At 32.5% G+C, this 19,526-nt stretch overlaps 2 protein-coding genes across 3 annotated transcripts; one reads left to right on the top strand and one right to left on the bottom strand.

The window, feature by feature from the left end:
* Positions 1–3,908: 3,908 nt before the first annotated feature.
* On the bottom strand, positions 3,909–8,111 carry LOC110710719 (BAG family molecular chaperone regulator 4-like). Of its 2 annotated transcripts, none has more exons than XM_021889057.1 (4): positions 7,677–8,111; positions 5,938–6,194; positions 5,672–5,836; positions 3,909–4,344 (listed from the first exon to the last, which is right to left on the bottom strand). In XM_021889057.1, the coding sequence occupies exons 1-4, from the start codon at positions 7,867–7,869 to the stop codon at positions 4,150–4,152; spliced, it is 810 nt and encodes a 269-aa protein (XP_021744749.1). In that variant the 5' UTR covers positions 7,870–8,111; the 3' UTR covers positions 3,909–4,149. The 2 variants fall into 2 exon arrangements, with proteins under 2 accessions (XP_021744749.1, XP_021744750.1); XM_021889058.1 differs by having other exon boundaries at positions 4,150–4,344; positions 5,672–5,818; positions 7,677–7,869.
* Positions 8,112–14,232: 6,121 nt separating this feature from the next.
* Positions 14,233–15,602, top strand: LOC110710786 (UPF0098 protein TC_0109-like). Its single transcript, XM_021889128.1, has 2 exons — positions 14,233–15,098; positions 15,340–15,602. The coding sequence occupies exons 1-2, from the start codon at positions 14,655–14,657 to the stop codon at positions 15,412–15,414; spliced, it is 519 nt and encodes a 172-aa protein (XP_021744820.1). The 5' UTR covers positions 14,233–14,654; the 3' UTR covers positions 15,415–15,602.
* The last annotated feature ends 3,924 nt before the right edge of the window (positions 15,603–19,526 follow it).

The raw sequence follows: 19,526 nt of genomic DNA, 5'->3' as shown, positions 1-19,526 counted from the left end.
TACTATTTCTAATGCATGATGCTTCCTATGTCTACTCTAGATAATTTGAATAGCCATTTAGCAAAGTTTCTTTGGGGTAAGAGGGATGACACTAGAGGTTTACACCTTGTGGGATGGGAGAAACTGGTCACCCCTAAGAGTGAGGGTGGGCTTGGGTTAAGGTGTTTTAAATCTCTGAACAAAGCTCACATGTTAAAATTGTGGTGGAGAATGCTTAACCATGAGCACAATCTGGATGTTCAAGTTTTAAAGGACAAGTATTCTAAGCCAAATAACTTGTTTAGGTCGTTTTCTGCTGGTTCCCATCTTTGGAAGAGCTTAGGAAGGGTCTGGGACCTTTTTAAGGAAAATATTCAGTGGGGGTAGGGAATGGTGTTGATATTTGCACTTAAGGTGATAATTGGTCAGGTTTAGGACCCATTAGAAGTTTAATCCATGGCCCTTTACAGAGGGAGGAGGAGAACATCATGCTTGAGGATTGTGCGTCAAATTGCAAATGGGATTTTTCAAAGCTTTCTTTTGAGCTGCCTGAGCATATTATTAATGCTTGCTTGAGTGTTCCTATTCCTAAAGCTAGCAGTAACTGTCAAGACTTCATCTTCTCTACCCTTAGTTCAAATGGTAAATTTGATTTTTCAAAAACTGTGTTCTTGATGGGGTGTGCTAATGGTATGAGCTCTTATCATTCTGTAAATTTGAATTAGATTTGGAATGTTAAGACAGCCCCTAAAATTAAGCTTTTTACTTTGTTACTTGGATAGACTCCCTCACAAAGTCACTTTGTGAAGGAGGAATATCATCAACTTAGAGTTTTGTGCTTCCTGTCACAATGTTCCTGAAAATGCTCTTCACATTCTCAAGGACTATGACTAAGCTAAAGAGGATTGGGATCTGCTCCATATGCCTAGTTATTTCTACTGTCAAGACCTTAAATCTTGGCTCTTCACTAATCTATCCCTTAATCCAACTGCTACATCTCACATCCAACTTCCTTGGCAGAACCTTTTTTCTTTTGTTATCTGGAAGTTATGTCTAAGGAGAAATGACCTAATTTTTAACCAAACAAAGCAACCCCCTGATACATCCCTCAGAGAGTCCCTAGCTTTAGCTTGGGAATTTGAAACCTCTCTTAAGATTTCTTCGAGTTTGATCTCCCCTGTCACCCCCCACCTGTCTGCTGGTGTCCTCCTACTGCCCTTTCTCTTAAGCTGAACTGTGATGCCTCATTCAGTGCTGCTGATTCTTGGGCTGGGATAGCTAGTGTTGTTAGAGATTATGCAAGTAATTAGGTGTTGGGCTTCTATCAGAAGTGCAGAGTTAAATCTGCTTGCCTGGGTGAGTAAGCTGCCATTTTTGCTGGCCTGGAGCTGATTAGAGAAAGAGGCTGGGAGAGAGTGGATGTGTGCTCAGATTCGAAGCAAGCTATTGACCTCATCTCATATGCCGACTGTCAAGGATGTCAATACTAATATTTTAAAATGTTGCAGGGTCCAGCTTGAGGGTATGCAGAATGTCAAGCTCTATTATGAAGGTAGGAATGCAAACAAGGCAGCTGATCTTTTAGCAAAATATTGTAGGACTTCTCAGAATCAAGATGTAACTCTTGTACTTTTAAATGATCCACCAAACTTTATTCGGGATGTAATTTTGGAGGATAAATCTCCCCAACTCTCTTGTAGCTTTTGATACTCTTTTAATCTAATCTAATGCCCCCGGCTTTGCATAAAAAAAAATACTATTACTCCCTCCGTTTTTAAATACTTGCTCCATTTCCTTATATGGAAAGTTTTTACAATATTTAATTCATTTCTACCACCTAGTGGATCCAACAAATATCATATTTTATTCATTTCATTTTCTCTCACCTCCAATTTTTCCACTACTTTTGTTTTTTACAATTTTTTTTATCTTTCACCAACCCTACTATCTCCATATTTTATTACTTTCTCCAATTTCTCCTAAAACTCTGCGCATGGAGAAATGAAGTAAGTATTTAAAAACATATGGAGTATAAAGTAGTCGTGCATGTACAACTAGGCATTAGAAATATCAGCTTCGTATGGGGGTTTGTAAACAGGTTGTTAGACAATTTAAATTCAAGTTTAGTTCATTGGGAGGTTAGGTTCACTTTTGGCGTTACCAAGAAACTGGAGTACTCCGTCATTTAAAAAAGTCAAGCTGCTCAATATATAAAAGGAAGTAAAGCACCAGAGTGTACTTGCATTTTGACAAATTAGGGGGAAAAAGTGAATAGAATGACTTGATGAATAGGTATAATATTTATACAAAACCTAAGCTTATAAGATAGGAAATATTATTGCTAAAAGATATACTAAATACTATCTTAATATAAAATAAACCTAAATATATTATTCTATTATTGATATCTGCGGAAAATTTATCAAATATATTTTCCGATATCTAATATCTCTAATACCCTCCCGCAATCGTAACGGTTGTAACACGAACGTTGCGATTGGAAATTCTTTACTTTATTGAAGTCGATCGAGTTGCAGTACTCTGTCGATGTCGCCTTCAAATTTATTTATTTTTTTTCTTCAATGATGAGAACGTTCATCTTTTTCGAACTCATCAATCATCAAGCAGGAACGTCATTCTTTTTGAACCTGCAAAAATAACAATTTTGGTTTTTTCAAGCAAAACTGAGCTCCAATCAAATATTGGTTTTTCAGAGTAAACCACACTCAAATCTCTTTTTGGTCTTTCAGAGCAAACTACACTCAAATCTCTTTTTGGTCTTTCAGAGTAAACCACACTCAAATCTCTTATTGGTTTTTTTTAGAGTAAACCGCACTCAAATCTCTTATTGGTCTTTCACATCAAACAACACTCAAATCTTTTTTTGTTTTTTTTTTTAGCAAAATCATGCTCCAATCAACTCTCACAAAAAAATTCATCCCATTCTCAAAGAGTGACAAAAGTCACGCATGCTGATGTAATTACATAATGATATCGTGGTGAGCATGGTTTCCAACTTTTAAAATACAGGACTTGGAGCTTGTTCTCATTGACTGAAATGAATTGAACTGAACTGAGCTGAGCTAAGCTGAGCTGAATAGAACTGAAATGAATATTTTATAAGAGAAGGAAATTAGGAGCTGAAATGAACTAAGCTGAGCTGAATTGAATTTCAACGTAAGAGAACAGGCCCTTGGTGTATATATCTAGAATGATATGCACACATCAAGTGCATATAGATCTTATTTTATTTAGGCATGGAAACCAACTTGGTCCTTCTTGCGCCCATTGAGGGAATTTTATTTTATGTGATAGAAAAGGAAACCTCAAAAAATAGTCAAATAATGTGCATAATGATATCATATTTTAGCAACAAAATTAAAAGCTTAAGCAAAGAAGTACTTTAATATTGATTAGCCTGAACCGTATCTTTATCTCTTGGCTTGCTCTGCATAATAGATAATACACTTATGTCAATGACATCTAGTAATGTCTTGTGTTTACCGTGTTCGCTACAGTTGTCAAGTGCAAGTGCAACTTTCACTAGATGATGCTGTTTCTCTTATTCCTGTTTTTTTAGTCAAAATGTTAGTCATCAGGGCACAATCTAACCCCTGACTACAGCTAAATTATTCCTCCAAGTGCATCAAGCCTTCAATGATCCACAGGTACAAGATCACAAACAGAGATGTCTGCATCGTTTATGGCATGCATCCCCACACGAACACGCAGACAAGGGCAAAGACAAAGAGGTTTCAACTGACCACAACAGATTCAGTGAAATCAGAAACTCAACTGTCATAACTAGAATAACTAACTTGAAATCATGAATTCATATAAATAACTGAAATATGTGAATAAACAGCACCACCAGAAGGATTCTTGTCTAAAGAAGGAAAAACGAGGAAAGATGGGAGTAATAGGCAAAGTAGTGAACATGGGTATTAGACCTTGGTAAGTGATCATATACATAGATGAATGTCTTCAAAAAATTTAGGCAACAACTTCATATGCAACTTTCATACTCCAAACTTCAAAGAGTTAAATACAGCTTTGAATTGATGAGGAGCCATCACAGGCAAAAAAATCATAATCACACAAGTCCCCTAATGGATTGTACAAGCAATAATGAAATTATAAGTTGCACCAAAAAAATATGACGATATTAAGCTATTCAAACCGTTCCCAGTCTTCTGTTACTTTTGAAGATGATGAAACCGAAGGTGGAGTCAAGCTCCCAACTCCAGAATCAAATGTCTCCCAGTTGGTGGTCACTGCTACAGTATTGCTGCAATTATCATGTGGATGCGAGTTTCTTGCCTTCATGGCATCCAGAGTATCCACAAAGCCTTGCACACGACGAACCTGTTCAATCATGCAGAACCTATTGTCAGGGACTCACATGAAGAAATAAACTAGGTAAACAAACTGCACAACTCTAATTGAAGAGAAAATAATCAGTGAAAAAGAAAATGGTATGCCACACATAAGTCATTATTCGCTAGCGCAGTTCCATACTCCATCATATATTAGACCAACAAAATTAATAACTGCTTCTAGGAATGTATGGTTGTGTAATCTGATTAACAAGGACAAGTAAACCAGGCACTCAAGAGCCAAGAATGAAGACTAAATCAGAATGATTAGGTTATTGGTTTGTGAGAAACGGATTAAATTATGTCTGGATGTTATACTTTTGTTACTCCAGTTCCTAATTCAACCAAAAAATTAATGTGTTAAATTTTAGCCAAAATTTGATGCCTACGACACTTCTTAACTATGCAAAATCTTCTTAATGATTCATGAGACTCATTTGTGTTGCTTCCTACATCGTTGTTTCAAAATCTTCTTAATGATTTGGGGTCGGCTAACATGAATCGTCATAGGGAATCATACAATATAAAGATACAGATATAACAAAACCATCATTTTAAAGAGTTTGGAAAAAGGCGAGTATTAGTATTATGGTGTGGAATTATGAATGGGAGGATAGCTTCTATCATAGTTGTTGATTCATGGCAAAGATAAGTACAACGGTAAGCAACACTTAACAACCGAAACCCCAAGTAAAAATCGAAACTAAGAGGAATTGCTACAGCACCATGCAACCTGACTTAATCTACAAGAGAAATTGCATGTAATATTGTAACTCACAGATTCACATTCCCGGCTGCTCCCTTGACATCTTAACTTGTGATGGGGTAATGGAGAGAAGCCAATATGATAGTAGAAGAGCCTTCTCAGAGTAATAGGTTACTGTTATGAGCTATATGCTATGAATAGTTTAACACAGTACTTGTGATGCAATTCACTCAGTTTATTCTAGTATTGGACCTTATATAACAAAGTTGAACACATAGCAGCAAGAAGCTAGCGGCATAAATTCGTAACAAGAAATTATTGATATGTATTTTTCTACTAAATCATTGATATTTGGGTCTTAGAGCTCTTTTTGAAAATAACCATTTTCCATTCTCTCAAATGAAGTAAAAGTGTAAAACAACTGTAATCTCCTTAGGCAAGCTAAGATCTCCACTTCAAGTGAAAAGTTGAATAAAACTTAATTCTACAAATTTGTTGCTCTTTAGCTTCAAAAGACAAGCATCCAGTGTTTTCTTGGGAATACAAGCACTAAAAAAAATTTACAAATAAAAAAAGGGATCCTTCTTGAGCACAAACAAAACCAACTCACCTCATTCTTCCGCTGGGTTTTTGCTTCTCCTTCGGCCTCAATGCTATCCAATTTCAGTAATTGAACCATAAACAACTCTGTTAAGATGATATATTCCTTTTCATCTACCTTTGTTCCATTATAAAGAGATGCTTCCAAGGATGAGACCTGCATATAAGAAGGAAACTAACAAAGACATCACCTTTCTAGTTTCTACTCGCCAAAAAGAATTTCCGTGCCAGAAAACTAGTATAGAAAAAACCTTTCCAAGAAAGAAATGAAATTACCCTTTGAGAAAGCTTATCCACCTCTGCCCGAACTCCAGCAATTGCAGCAAATGCCTTAGATATTTCTTCTTTCTTTTTTGCCTCCTCCATTTTTTTCTCCTTGCTAGCTGGACGCTCCATAAGCAACAACTTTGAGTGGTCCTTTAAACCTGCCATATGTAAAGTCTCACCATCTTCCTTCTCCCTCCCACGGAAGAAAAGCCTTTGGTCCTCAGGCTCTAACCCAGTTTCTTGAACAAGAAGTTTCTTCAACTCACCTTTTGCCATTAATATAAAAAAAATTAGAAATTAAACATCTCTGTCTCAAAACCCATTTGGACACAAGCACTACCTAAGGTCGACTTCTACCATGATGTTTCAGAATCTAAGAGGGAAGGCATACAAGGGAGGAGTTTTTTAGATGATGTAAATAGGAGGTGAGGTGAATATTTATCACTCCTTCCATCTTTAAAAACTACTCTTGTTTTGACAGTATACATCTTTGACAATTAAATACTCTACATATTGGGAAGAAAGTAAAAGTTTTAATAGAAATTAAAAAAAAAAATTGATATTCTTAACGCAACCATTGAGACAAATCAAACAAGACCTCCCACATAAGTTTAATTTTTCTTATATATTGGGAATAATTCAGTAGACTCCCTCAAAATATGAATAGTAGCATGATTCTTTATGAAACGAAGGGTTAATTACGCGACATGTCCATCTATCACATAGCAAACTACTATTGTAAGCATTTAGTATGCCTAGAAAGGTCAGGATGGACACAGCCAAGTACCTCATCTCTGGCCACTCAAATAGGTAATTATAAACTCTTTTGTATAGTTGTATGTACTCTCTCCAACCGGAATTATTCGTCACATTGATTCAACCACCAATATTTAAGGATTCACTTAGATTTGACAAAAATATCTCCAACCCACCTCTCACCAACATTTTATTTAACTAAGGATATGTTTAGAAACATAATCTTAATAACAATTTTTAACTAAGAAAACCAAAGTGAATTCAACCACAAAAACACGGGACTTTCTTACAAACATTCTAAACTAATTTATATATGACTACAATTCCCATATGGGGAAGTATTACACTCACATCAAACCACTTCAATTCTGCTTTTAGAAGCAAAAGAGTTAAAAGATGGACCTTTCCTTTTATCCAAAATTCAGCCTGGATTTCGATTAGGAAAACTAATCAATACTCATCATTGAAAAGTGGGGAAACCTCGACAAAACCCCAAGTTTTTCCCAATTCATAATTTCACCAAAGCTTCCAACGAAAATCAATCATAAACATTGAATAAAACCCAACAATTCTCTGATATAACATCACTACATAAACACCCATTACATCAGAGCAGTAATCCCCTCTCTCTAACCCTTAATTCTTCACATTTCAGCCACTTTAAAACAAAGAAACAAGCTCATAACTTAAGTTCAAAATTTTTGTGCTCACATAACAAAATTTCTCAATAAAATCAACCCTAAACATCAAACAAAACCCAACTATACACAAACATAATACTTGTACTAAACATAAACTCTAAGGATGCCAACTAGCTTACGGGTATAACCCGAGACCTGAAATCGAATCCCGTCTACGTAACCACCATTTGTGTGGCTCTATTTACACCAAAAATAACAAAAACCCCACAATCAAACAAATCAACTACTGTATCATTATACTACAGAAAATCCCCAGAAAATATTAATAAAGAAAATTGAAGAAGAAAATACCAAAAGTGAATTTGCAAGGAAGGGCGAATTCGTAGGAAGAAGAGCCATAAACAACCTTGATCTTGTAAAAAGGAAGATTATTATTATCATCAGCATCATCATCAAAACCATTCTCTCTCTTCTGAACCAACATACCACCAGGCCTCATCTCCCACTCTCTCTCTTTATCCATGGCTTCTTCAGTTGGGTTCATCTTTGATTTTCTCTCTCTAGATTTGGGAATTGGAGGAAATTCAGATTATGGAGGAAAATATTTGTGGGGTTTATTTGATTTTGTGATTGGGTGTGATTTTGATTTTGATTTTGATTTGAGTGTTCGGGTTCAATTTTGAAGGGAGGTGGGTCGGTTGTTTACGTCAGGCTATCGTGCAATTACGGGTTTATGGGGATGGTGAGGAGTAGAGTTTCAGGGTTAATTGACGTTTAATAGGAGGTGGGAAATGTTTTGCCTATGTTACGTTTTGTGGGTTCTAGAACTAGCTCTTGTGTTGAGTGAGTTGTGACTCTTGGTTCTTGGAAACTGAGCTTAGGTCTTGTTTGGTAATTAACTGATAGATAGATAGTAATCGGTTGATATAAATTGTTTGATTATCTCTTTAAATTATCTACTCTGTATTTTATCAGACTTCAAGATAATTTATTGAAATGATTGTTTGCAGTAATTACACGAATAACTTTTACGAAAAGTTGGGTTGAACGGTTTTTCAAGATCAACTTATTGAATTCTAATAAAGATCTTGTTTGCCAATTGGTTATTGGCTACTAGTTGTTTAGCTTGGCTTGTTTGACTGACTATTAGTATTGGTTGTTTACAGTGGTTGTTTAGCCATTTGTTATACTCTATTCGTTTTTAAATAAGTGTTACACTTTCACAGTTTGACTGGCACAAAGTGTTTTGGGTATTTTTTGTGATTTCCCCTGGACATTGGTCGCGCTATTTGGATAGACGGCCCGGACACCTGTAAATTAACGAATATCTCGTTACTAGAATATTCGTCTCCGACGATCAAGTTAGTAATCGGAAAACGAAAAGGCTATAGAGAGAAAGTAGAGAGAAGTTTGAGTTGTTTTAATGCTCTGTTGAATATTATGTCACAATCCACCCTTCCCGTCATAAATCATTGGGGTATTTATAGGTGGGGAATTGTGCCCCCTTTAGGGTTATTACTAGGGTTGAGTATGGGACGAGTACTCACACTGTTAGTACTAACGATTCGGGTACTCGATAACCAATATCACTAAAAGTGATATTCATAAACCGAACCGATAAGTTCGGGTACCCGGACTTCGAGTACCCGGATTTTCGGATTGATTATCGGTTACCCAATAAGGTATCGAATAGTGATAATTAAACTTAATAAATTAGTTTTTATGATTTTTTCACACTAATTAACAACAATATTACATGATATTTACCAAATTATTAATAATATTACTAATCATTGATATTATATAGTGATTATGAAGTAAAGTTAGAATTTAAATATTGGAAAAATAGATTTAAGTATGAAAAAAAAATACAAAAATCGCTTAGCGGATCGGAACGGGTAACCGTTAATTTTAAAATGATACCCAAAAACCATACCCGATAACAAATTATCAGAACGGGTACCCGAACCGTTATGGTTATCGGATCGGGTACCCTAATTTTCAGGACGATAACGGAATGGGTTTTCGATTTTTCAGGTAGTTTTAATTTGCTCGCCCTAGTTATTACCCTAGAATGACATGCTCTGATTGGCGGCGCAATCAGGTTTTGACACATGTCCTGATAGGGGCGCCGTTTTTGCGGCTTTCTCGTGATTTCACTAGTACATAATTAACCTTAAGTAACACCTAAATAGTGTTATATAAAGTGGTAAAAATGTTATTATAGAAAATAGGTAACACTTTAGTCGGTGATACATCCGGCCATGTTCCCTGAGGTCTTATGTAACACTTTGGTTAACGTAGGGTAACAACACTTTTTAAAGTGTTACTATAAACCCTTTTACGTAACACTTTTTTTATATTATCAGTATCATTTTTAAAGTGTTACTTTTTATTTCTTATGTAACACTTTCTTATCTTTAGTAACATTTTTCAATCATATAGTAGCACTTTCTCTTATATTGTGTATTACTTTTGTGAACTTATGTATCACCTTATTGATTATTAGGTAACATTTTTCAATCATCAGTAACACTTTATTCGACATTATGTATCACTTTTTACAGACTAATGTAACACCTAATTAACCAATAAGTAACAATAATAATAATAATAATAATTATTATTATTATTATAATAATAATAATAATTATTATTATTATTATTATTATTATTATTACTATTATTAGTACTATTACTATTACTATTATTTAAAATATTCAACTTTTTAATTTTTTTAATATAGAAATAATATTAACATGTACAACAACCACGAATGAGAAATAATTAACATATACGATAAACAATAATTTCAATTGATATAACTTCCTAGTTCTTACTAAAAACATCCATAAACACCAATTTGTTTGTTTGATCTAATAATTAAACAAAAGAAAGTCAACTTTAGTTTATAGATCAGACCGCCAAATTCTAAAACAGAAAAGGCAAAATGAGTCTGTGTAGTTAGCAAATAGACAACAGCATTAATAACAACATCTAGTAGTAATAGCACGCAGATAGCAACTAGCAGTGATATGTTTTTTTTTTTTTTTTTTTTTTTGGAAAAAAGGGCAGAAATGCCTAATTCATTGGCCAGATCTAGGTTGAAATGCCTAGATCTTTTGAATAATCGCATGGAAGATCGAAATTTCTTCGCGTTTCAACCCAACCGCCCAGAAATTTCGATTAACCACCCGATATTTCGAAAGATCTAGGCGTTTCTGGCAAAATAATTGGGCATTTCTGCCATTTCCAGGGAAAAAAAAAACCAACCATGTCTCCGGCAAAATTATATTGAGCTAGTATAAGGAGGTTGTGTGGGTGGTAAATGGTGGTGGTGGTGGTTTAGAGAGAGAATTTTTAAAGAAACAGTGTAAAGGTAAATTCTAATTGTAAATTGATAAGTGGTAAATAATGGTAGTGGTTGTGGGTTAAAATTATGATTGTAAAGGTAAATTCTTTGTTTACATCTAATGAGGGTAAATTCGTAATACATATTTATTTTGCGGGCGTTAATTAGACATTTGAGAGCGGTATTTAACAAATCAAATTACAAACCGTTAATTATTAATTACTACTCCATAATTACTAAATTACAATATACTAGTTATTAAGTACTCATTATTAATTATTAATTGTTAATTGATAACTGTTAATTATTAAGTACTAATTAAAAATTATTATTGAGTAGGTAATCAATAATTACTAATAATAATTAATCGATTAAGGATAAAGGTTCTAAAAAAAATGATTTCAGGATAAAGAAGTAGTTTCTTTAATGAAAAGCCAAAAGCCAAAAGCCAAAACTAAAAAGCTAGCTAGTAAGACTAGGGGGTTGTTTGGCGATTGACGGTTGGTTGTTGGCTTGTTTGCTTGGCTTGTTTGACTAGCTGAAAGTATTAGTTATGTGGATTGACTTTTTAAGTTAGTTGTTTAGGCCACTTATTTACAAAAGTGCGTGGTAAATTTATTTATGGTTCTTAGTGGTTTATTAAAGTGGGTCAATAATCCAAAAGTCAATAGAAAAAGCTACTCCTATTAGATTTTGGCGGAAAAGATACCATAAAAGCCAACAAAAAAAGTAACTACCAAACATATACTTGTATTTTGGCTGTTTGACCAAACTAAAAAGACAAAAGCCAAAAGCCAAAAGCTAGGCAAAAAAAACCAATTGCCAAACACTCCCAAGCCTTTTGTTTTTGGAGGTAAAATCGGCTTTATTGACATATCATAAAAAATAATTCAAATTATTAGTTAAATTAAATTCAAATAGGTGAGAGAATATATAATTGTAATTTGGATGAAGTTTATTAACAGGACAATTGTATTTAATTTCCAAAAAGAAGATGAAAAAGAAAGACAGAGTAATAAGGGTAAAGATGAACTTCACATTTTTCACAAGCATACAATAAAGATCAAATGACAATAGTCGCTGTCATCTTCACCGTTGTCATGGTGAGAAAAATTGTCATCATAAACAGCCATAATAAAAAATATAATATTAGTGGTCATTTGGAAAAAGAAAAGGACTATACACTATAGATTTCAACAATTTATCCAAAAGTAAAAATTCAATCAAAACAAAATTTCAAATGAACTTCTAGAATGCTCAAACAAAATCGTATCTGTATTTGAGGATGCCAAATTTGATTGGCTTTGTTACTTTTTCCTTGTCGTAACTCCACATTAATAAATTTCATTACTTTTTCAACAAATAAGGGTTTGTTTTCTTACGTTGAAATTTAATTCAGTTCAGTTCAGCTCAGCTCAGTTCACTTCAACTTCTAATTTCCTTCTCTTATAAAATATTCATTTCAGTTCACTTCAGCTCAGCTCAGTTCAGCTTAATTCAGTTCAATTCAGTTCAGCTGACTTCGGTCAATGAGAACAGGCCCTAAAAGGTTTTCAATTTCAAAATGTACCATGTATTTGTTTGGTTTCGATCTACTACTGTATCATTAAAAATATGAATTTAAACAAAGCAAATCACCAATTATTTTCTACTTGATTTGAAAGAACTTTGTTACTCTAACTTTAGATTTGTTAGTTCCAATCGACTTAATTTCTGAATAAAAATCGTTTCAAAAAGTGATAACATATGTTTGTTGCTACCCGTAAAAAAATAAAAAAAAAATAATAAAAAAACATATGTTTGTTGCTAATAATCATTCTTTTGCTTATCTTCATTCCATCAATAAAAGGTTTGATGTAAATTTAAGTGTGAGAAAGTAGGGCTGTCAATCCCTGATCCGATAACCTAATCCAAAGTTATTAAGAGAAACCCGAACCCAAATAACCTGGATTCGACCCGATTTGACCAAAATTTCATACTTTTAATAATGTAAAGTTCTAGACTATTTTTGATAGTTTCTAAGCATAACCCGAAATCTAACCCGAACCTGACTCGTTGACCTGAATTGCCACCTCTAGTGAGGGCTAAGAAGAGGATGTAAAAAAGTATCTTAATACTAATTCAACAACAAAATTTAAGCTACTAGATGAAGTTTAAATTAGTTTTATATTTTAACATGATCCTTCATGCAAAACTCTTTTATATTGATATATAGATGCAACATGATATACTCCTAAATCCATGTCTTATGACCGGCTTTCCATATCATCATTAGGGCAACTCTAATGGTTGGAAATAAGGACTACCTTGCAAATATTAAAATCTTAAGCTAGTAGCTATACCATTGTGCACATATTGTTGATGAGCTTTAGCAAGCAAATTAGCTTTGTAGAGCTAATTAGCTTGATAAGTATTATTTATTAGATAAAATTTATTATTATTTAAAAAAAATTAATTTATAACTAGCTTAACCATTGGAGCAACAAATAGATAGAATTGTTGTAACTTAAAAAGATAACGCGGCATGTGAAGGTGACAATCTATTAAATGAATTAGCTAACCATTGTAGTTGCTCTTATTAATTTTACCATTTTTTCATAATATAGTACTCCATATCAAACTTCTAATATAATCAATTTGTGAAAGTGGGAATGACGGATTGCTCAGTTATTTAAACCTTTTCTTTTGGTTCAAGAGGATCTTGAGATCGATATGACCGTTAAATTTAAATACAAGTATAAGTTTTTGTACAATTTTTATTAAATTTTAAAAATTTATTTAAATTATTAAGACGTAATTCATTCGTTTCTTTTTAATTGACACGTTTCTTTAGTCACTTTTGTCAATGCACAAATTAAATCATTAATATCCTTAATTGACAATAATAAAAAAAATATATAAAAAGTTAATATTTTAAAAATAGACATTGTGGCGAATCTAACAAGATCCGACTTGACTGTATTTTTCTTAACATATAAATTACAAAATATGGTCAAAGGGAGATGTGTAAATAGTGCTAAGTCAAAACGTGTCAACTAATAAAAAACGAAGGTTATTACAAGGTAGATTAATAAAATGGACTCACCCAATAATTTGTGAATTAATATATCTAATCTAGTGTATTAACACAAGTACTTGGTATTACACCAAAGATTTTGTAAAAATAAGAAAAAAAAAATAGGAAACTATTCTCACAAGAGGAATTTCTAATTCTATGCATCAAAAGAAAGAACGGGAATCAAACTAAAGTTATTACAAGGAATATTATGGAATATTCAAGTTAGGATCTTGCTAACGAACGTCCCCTGGGCGTCGGATAAGTATTTAATATTTTGCCTAAAATTGTACCAATTTGGAAAAGCATGACAAAGTCACGCGTCGATTGGTGTAATTAATATTTAATTTAATCTTTTTGCTTTTAATTAGTTTATTCAACGCTCTTAGGACGGTCGTAAGCTTTACACTTCAAGTTATTGCTAACCAAATAATCCCCATTTGCTATTACATCTGCCATTTAATTTGTCTCTCAATACATATGAATATATGATGAATGTTTCAATTGTGGAACTGAAAAAGAAGTGCTTCGGAGTACTTATTTAAATTTAATTCACGAGTCGATTAGTCGGTGATTTGCGATGCTAGTAGAAAGTTCGAAGACGGAAATGTTCGTAGCCAAACACATCACAAATATCCCATTTACTTTTACTAATTTCTTGATAGAAAAAAATAAAAAATAAATAAAATACACATCACAAACACCCAAACACGTGTCTAATTCACCTAAATCTTCTCCCACCAGCTAGAAACTCTTCCAGCACGTGTCATATCCTTTCACTCTATAAAAACATATCCAAACACCTACGACATTATCCAACCTAAATTTTTGTTACATCTTACAAGTGTTACATGTTATCAACACATCCTCTTTATATTTTCCAAGCCTAAAAAAATAAATCAACAACATTGTACTAGGAAAAATGGCAGGTGTAACACACGACTCCGATGATTTCCGGATAGTCTGCCCGCCGGTGAACAAGGAAGACGGGCGGCTACCACGTAAATACACCGACGAAGGTCAAGGTGCTAAGTCCGGTATATCCCCTCCGATCGAGTGGTATAATGTTCCGGAGGGGACGAAACATTTGGCCTTGGTTGTAGAGGATATTGATGCCCCAGACCCAGATAGTCCACTCGTTCCGTGGACTATTTGGGTCGTGGCACATATCCCTCCTACCTTAAAAGGCTTGCCCGAGGGATTCTCGGGCAAGCAAGAGGAATTAGGCGGTGATTATGTGAATGTTGCTGAAGGGAATAATGATGAAAAGGTACCTGGTTGGCGAGTCCCTACTATGCCTAGTCATGGGCATAGGATTGAGTTTAAGTTGTATGCACTTGATGATGAGCTTCGCCTCGGCAAGACGGTATGTTACTTTTATTTTATTTTTTCATTAGCTAAATTAAAAGTTTAAACCGATGGTTAAAGCTAAGATTGATTTTATGTACTTAATCTGAAAGAATGGATGTAAATTACAATTAATAACACCGATTAATTAATTTATGGTATAAAAAAGAGGATGATGGTGTAGACGTGATTTGTTCATCGTGATCTCTCGAGTATAGTTACATGGTTGTATAATGTAACGTTTGATGATTGAGTTGCAGGTGACGAAGGAGAAATTGTTGGATGTAACTGAAGGTCACGTAACTGGAGAAGCATCTATGACTGCCGTATTTTAAGTTATAATGATCTAAAAATTAATCTTGTTAAATCAAGTTTTGGTTGTTTAACTTCCCAATTGTAATCATCAAGCTGATCTTTTTTTCTTTTTCTTATTATTTTTTTTTTCAATTTCCCATTTTCTGAATAATGCATGTAATTGGCTGGCTTGAATGATTGAAAGGATTTTGTAAATTTATTGACGATCTATCTATTGCGTGCTTCTGGCAATTGGTCTTGGCTGCACTGGAGGCCAGCCAAGATAGCTACAATAAGTGAGGCCCAAAACGCACGGTCCAAATAAAAAATGAATATTTAGTTAAAAAATATGAACATGAAAAAAAGAACATTTAATAACAAAAAATGAACACATTAAAAAGAATGAACATTTAATATTAAAAAGTGAACATATTATAAGGAAATGAGCATTTATTAAAAATGAATCTGATTATTATATAATCATAAATTTGCTAGACCACGACCTTAAAAATGAACATTTAGTTAGAAAAATGAACACATATATAAAAAAAAGAATATTCAGTAATAAAAATGGACACGTAAAAAAATGAACATTCAGTAATAAAAAGTGAACATGTCAAAAAAAATGAACATTTAGTATATTAAAAATGAACCTTTATCATACAAGCATAAAATTGGGATTATATACATCGGAAATTCTCCAAATTAAGGAAAATTCATTGTACATATCATACACTTCTTCATCACTTCTTACTTGTTTTTTCACTAATTCAAAGTCTTTGTCTTCTACAAATACAATTAATCTGTACTGACTAAAATATACCAAATAATTAGAATTTTCATAATCATCACAATATATGTTCATAATAATTCATATGCTTCTTCATCACTTCTTACTTGTTTATTCACTAATTCAGATTCTTTGCCTTCCACGAATACAATGGATCTGTACTCACTAAAATATAACAAATAACAACAAATAATCAGAATTTTCAATCATAATCATCACAACATATGTTCATAATCATCACATTATATGTTCAAAATGATTATTTAGAAGTTTATAATGTATAATCATTAATATAATAGTTAAAAATATAAATTATCACTCTATATGTCATTTGCGTTCATAATCAGTAACAGATATGTTCGTAATAAAAAATAACGAAACATATATGTTCATAATAAATATGGAAATTGTTCATAATTTCAACACTAAATGTTCAAATAATTCAACTTTCAACCTAATGAAATGAACATTTCATAAAAATATATACACTTTAAAAAATGAACAATTAGTATTAAAAAATAAAAATGTACAAAAATGAACATGTAAAAAAAAGTTATGAACATTTAGGATATTAAAAATGAACATGATTTTCATATAGGTTCAAATTCATTGTATATAATTATCAACGAAAAAAATAAAGATATAATAAATTGTTGAAATATGTTCAATTTTTATGTACTAAATGTTCATTTTCAATGTACTAAAAGTTCATTTTCTACTAGATGTTCATTTTTAAATTACTACGAGTTCATTTTTGTTTTACAGAAATTATACTCAAGTTCGATCGTAATTATTTTAACTCCAAAAAAGTTGAATATAATCAAATTAATCTTGATTCATCATAGAGAAAATAATTATTGATTTTTTCTTCAAAAACAATAATAATTATTTATTTTCCATAGAAAGAATAGTTATTGATTCATAACATGATTGAGAATCTAAAAACCACCAATAAAAGAGAGAGAAAGAATACCAAGAATTTAATTATTTTCAAAAAAAAATAAGCAATTCAATTACTATTCACATCAAAATCAGAATACCAAGAATTAAAATTAAATCATAAAATCAAAAACCAATTTATCAAGAGTATATTGAAACTCATCAAATTATAAATTCAAAAACAATTACAAACTCATCCAAAGTCTAACTTAATTAAACTAATTGTAAACAACACAAAAACGAACCTTCATTGATGATCTCATTAAGATTAACAACCAAATCCATAGTGTTGCATATAGCAGAGGAGAGAGAAAATGTCAAATGAAAGAGAAGAAAGAGGAGAGAGAGAATTTCGAATGGAAGATGGGAGAGAGGAGAGAGAAAATTGAGATCAAAATTATTATTATGAAAGTGAAGAAAGAGATTCATAAAAAATGAAACTTGAAGAAGAAGATGAATTAAGTTTGTGTTTCATTCAGTGGAGGCTGCGTTTTGCCTTGATGCAGCTATCTTGGATGCATTAGAATGCAGCCAAGAATTTGTATGCTTCTAATTTGAATGGAAATTTATCTGTGAATTTGCAATGAAGATTTTTGTCACTTAATTCCTTATAATTTTTGTGGATTTATGAAAGGCCTAGAAGTAGGGGTGAACAACTAAACAATGTGATAGGTTTTGGGCCTTTTAGCCCATGTTTGTCAAGGTGAGCAAAATGTTGGACCTCAAAGCCTCAAGGGAAGAGAATTTGAGTGAATAACTAGAATATGGATCGGACATTGTCTCAGGTTATACTTAATTATAATTAAGGGTCTATTTTGTTCACCTTATTTATACTAGTTCAGATAAGTTCAGTTTAGGTTTAATAAGTTCTAATAAGGATTATCCAAGTACAAATTACAACTAAAATAAGTTTTAATAATATCTAATGAGTTTAGGTAAGTTCAGATAAGTGAAAATTTGGTGAATAAAACACACCATAAGTTGGGCGCTTGCATTTGCAATCAATAGCAGTGTAAATTAGTAGAATAGCAAATGTCTTTCCCGATTTTATAAAATCTTGGGATCGATTCTCACACTGCCCCTTGTGGCTCTCTTTAACACAAAAAAATAAAAAATAAATAAATAAAAATAAAAGGTATTTTATTAATTGAAAAGGAATTGATAACATCATTGCAAAACAAATACTCAGGAGTCAGGACTCAGGTGTATATATGGAGTACTGTGTTTTGTATATTAACGTGGAGCAAAGAGAATAATATTACAGATATAAGATATCAACTTTAGTACTTGCACTTGGTAGTTACTGCCTTACTGGTCAATAATAGAATATAGAACAATATAAAACCAAAGGGGTTCTACGAACAGAAAGTAATTGTAACTAGCATAAAGCATAACTCCCTCTCAAATCACAAAGGTGGAATGGTGAAAGACATCTTCACATCTCATTATCTCAAGATCATAAGGATTAAACTTCGGGTCTAAATCATCTATTCCACTATTTGTCCACTTTATGTACCACTCAATCTCATTAGCTCACCTAATTTCTTTTTTTTTTTTCTTTTTTGTTCAATTTTTAATAGCAAATAGAATTCACATAATTTATATTCTAATCCTCTCTTTAATTTCTCTTATGTCACCCAAACTATTAGGTCAGTCAAGTCTAACCAAACATTTCGTCAGTCCAACTATTATTTGTACGGCAATACAAACTTCTTACACTCTCATTTCCACTGACCATCACCAACAATACTCTCACTCAATCCTATTTCACTTTATTTTTCATTCTTCACCTTTAACTCACCCTTATTTTCTCTCTCCTCAACTTTTTACTAAATTTCTCTATTTTATTTGTTCATGATTTATGCTTGAATTGAAGAGGATGGAGAGGAGAGAGAAAATAAAGATTGTTGATTATATTTATCCTTGATTTATGCTTGAATTGACTTAATAATTATGAGATTCTCGGAGTTTTTGAAAAATGTCCAAAAATATCGATTTGGGTCTTTCATATGTGATGTATTATTGTTGAAATTTATTGTTCTATGTGATTGTATGTTGAATTATAAGTGTTTTAATAACAAATGCATGTATTTTGGTTGAAAAATATAATGAGCATGTTATGTTATAACCATGAGCTTAGTACGTGACCATCAATGGTGGTTCCGCTATTGTTGACCTTTTAATTATGTTTATAAAATAAATTATGTTATATAGATTACATTATTTATAAGTCGGATGATATCCTCCATAAGTTAAATGATATCATGTATTGTGTCTATAATATTATTTATAAGATGAATGATATCTCCTCTATTATCACGGCGATAAATCAAATGAAAAATGTTGCAACTTCACCAGGTGAATTGCGTGGGAGAGGTAAGAGGGGGAACCCAACAAGATATGCCACACATACATACCTTCGTC

This window comes from Chenopodium quinoa, unplaced genomic scaffold (assembly GCF_001683475.1).
Source record: "Chenopodium quinoa cultivar QQ74 unplaced genomic scaffold, ASM168347v1, whole genome shotgun sequence".
Classification (NCBI taxonomy): Eukaryota; Viridiplantae; Streptophyta; class Magnoliopsida; order Caryophyllales; family Amaranthaceae; genus Chenopodium; species Chenopodium quinoa.
Note: the sequence above shows the minus strand (reverse complement) of the source record. Positions and strands in the feature narration are given on the sequence as shown.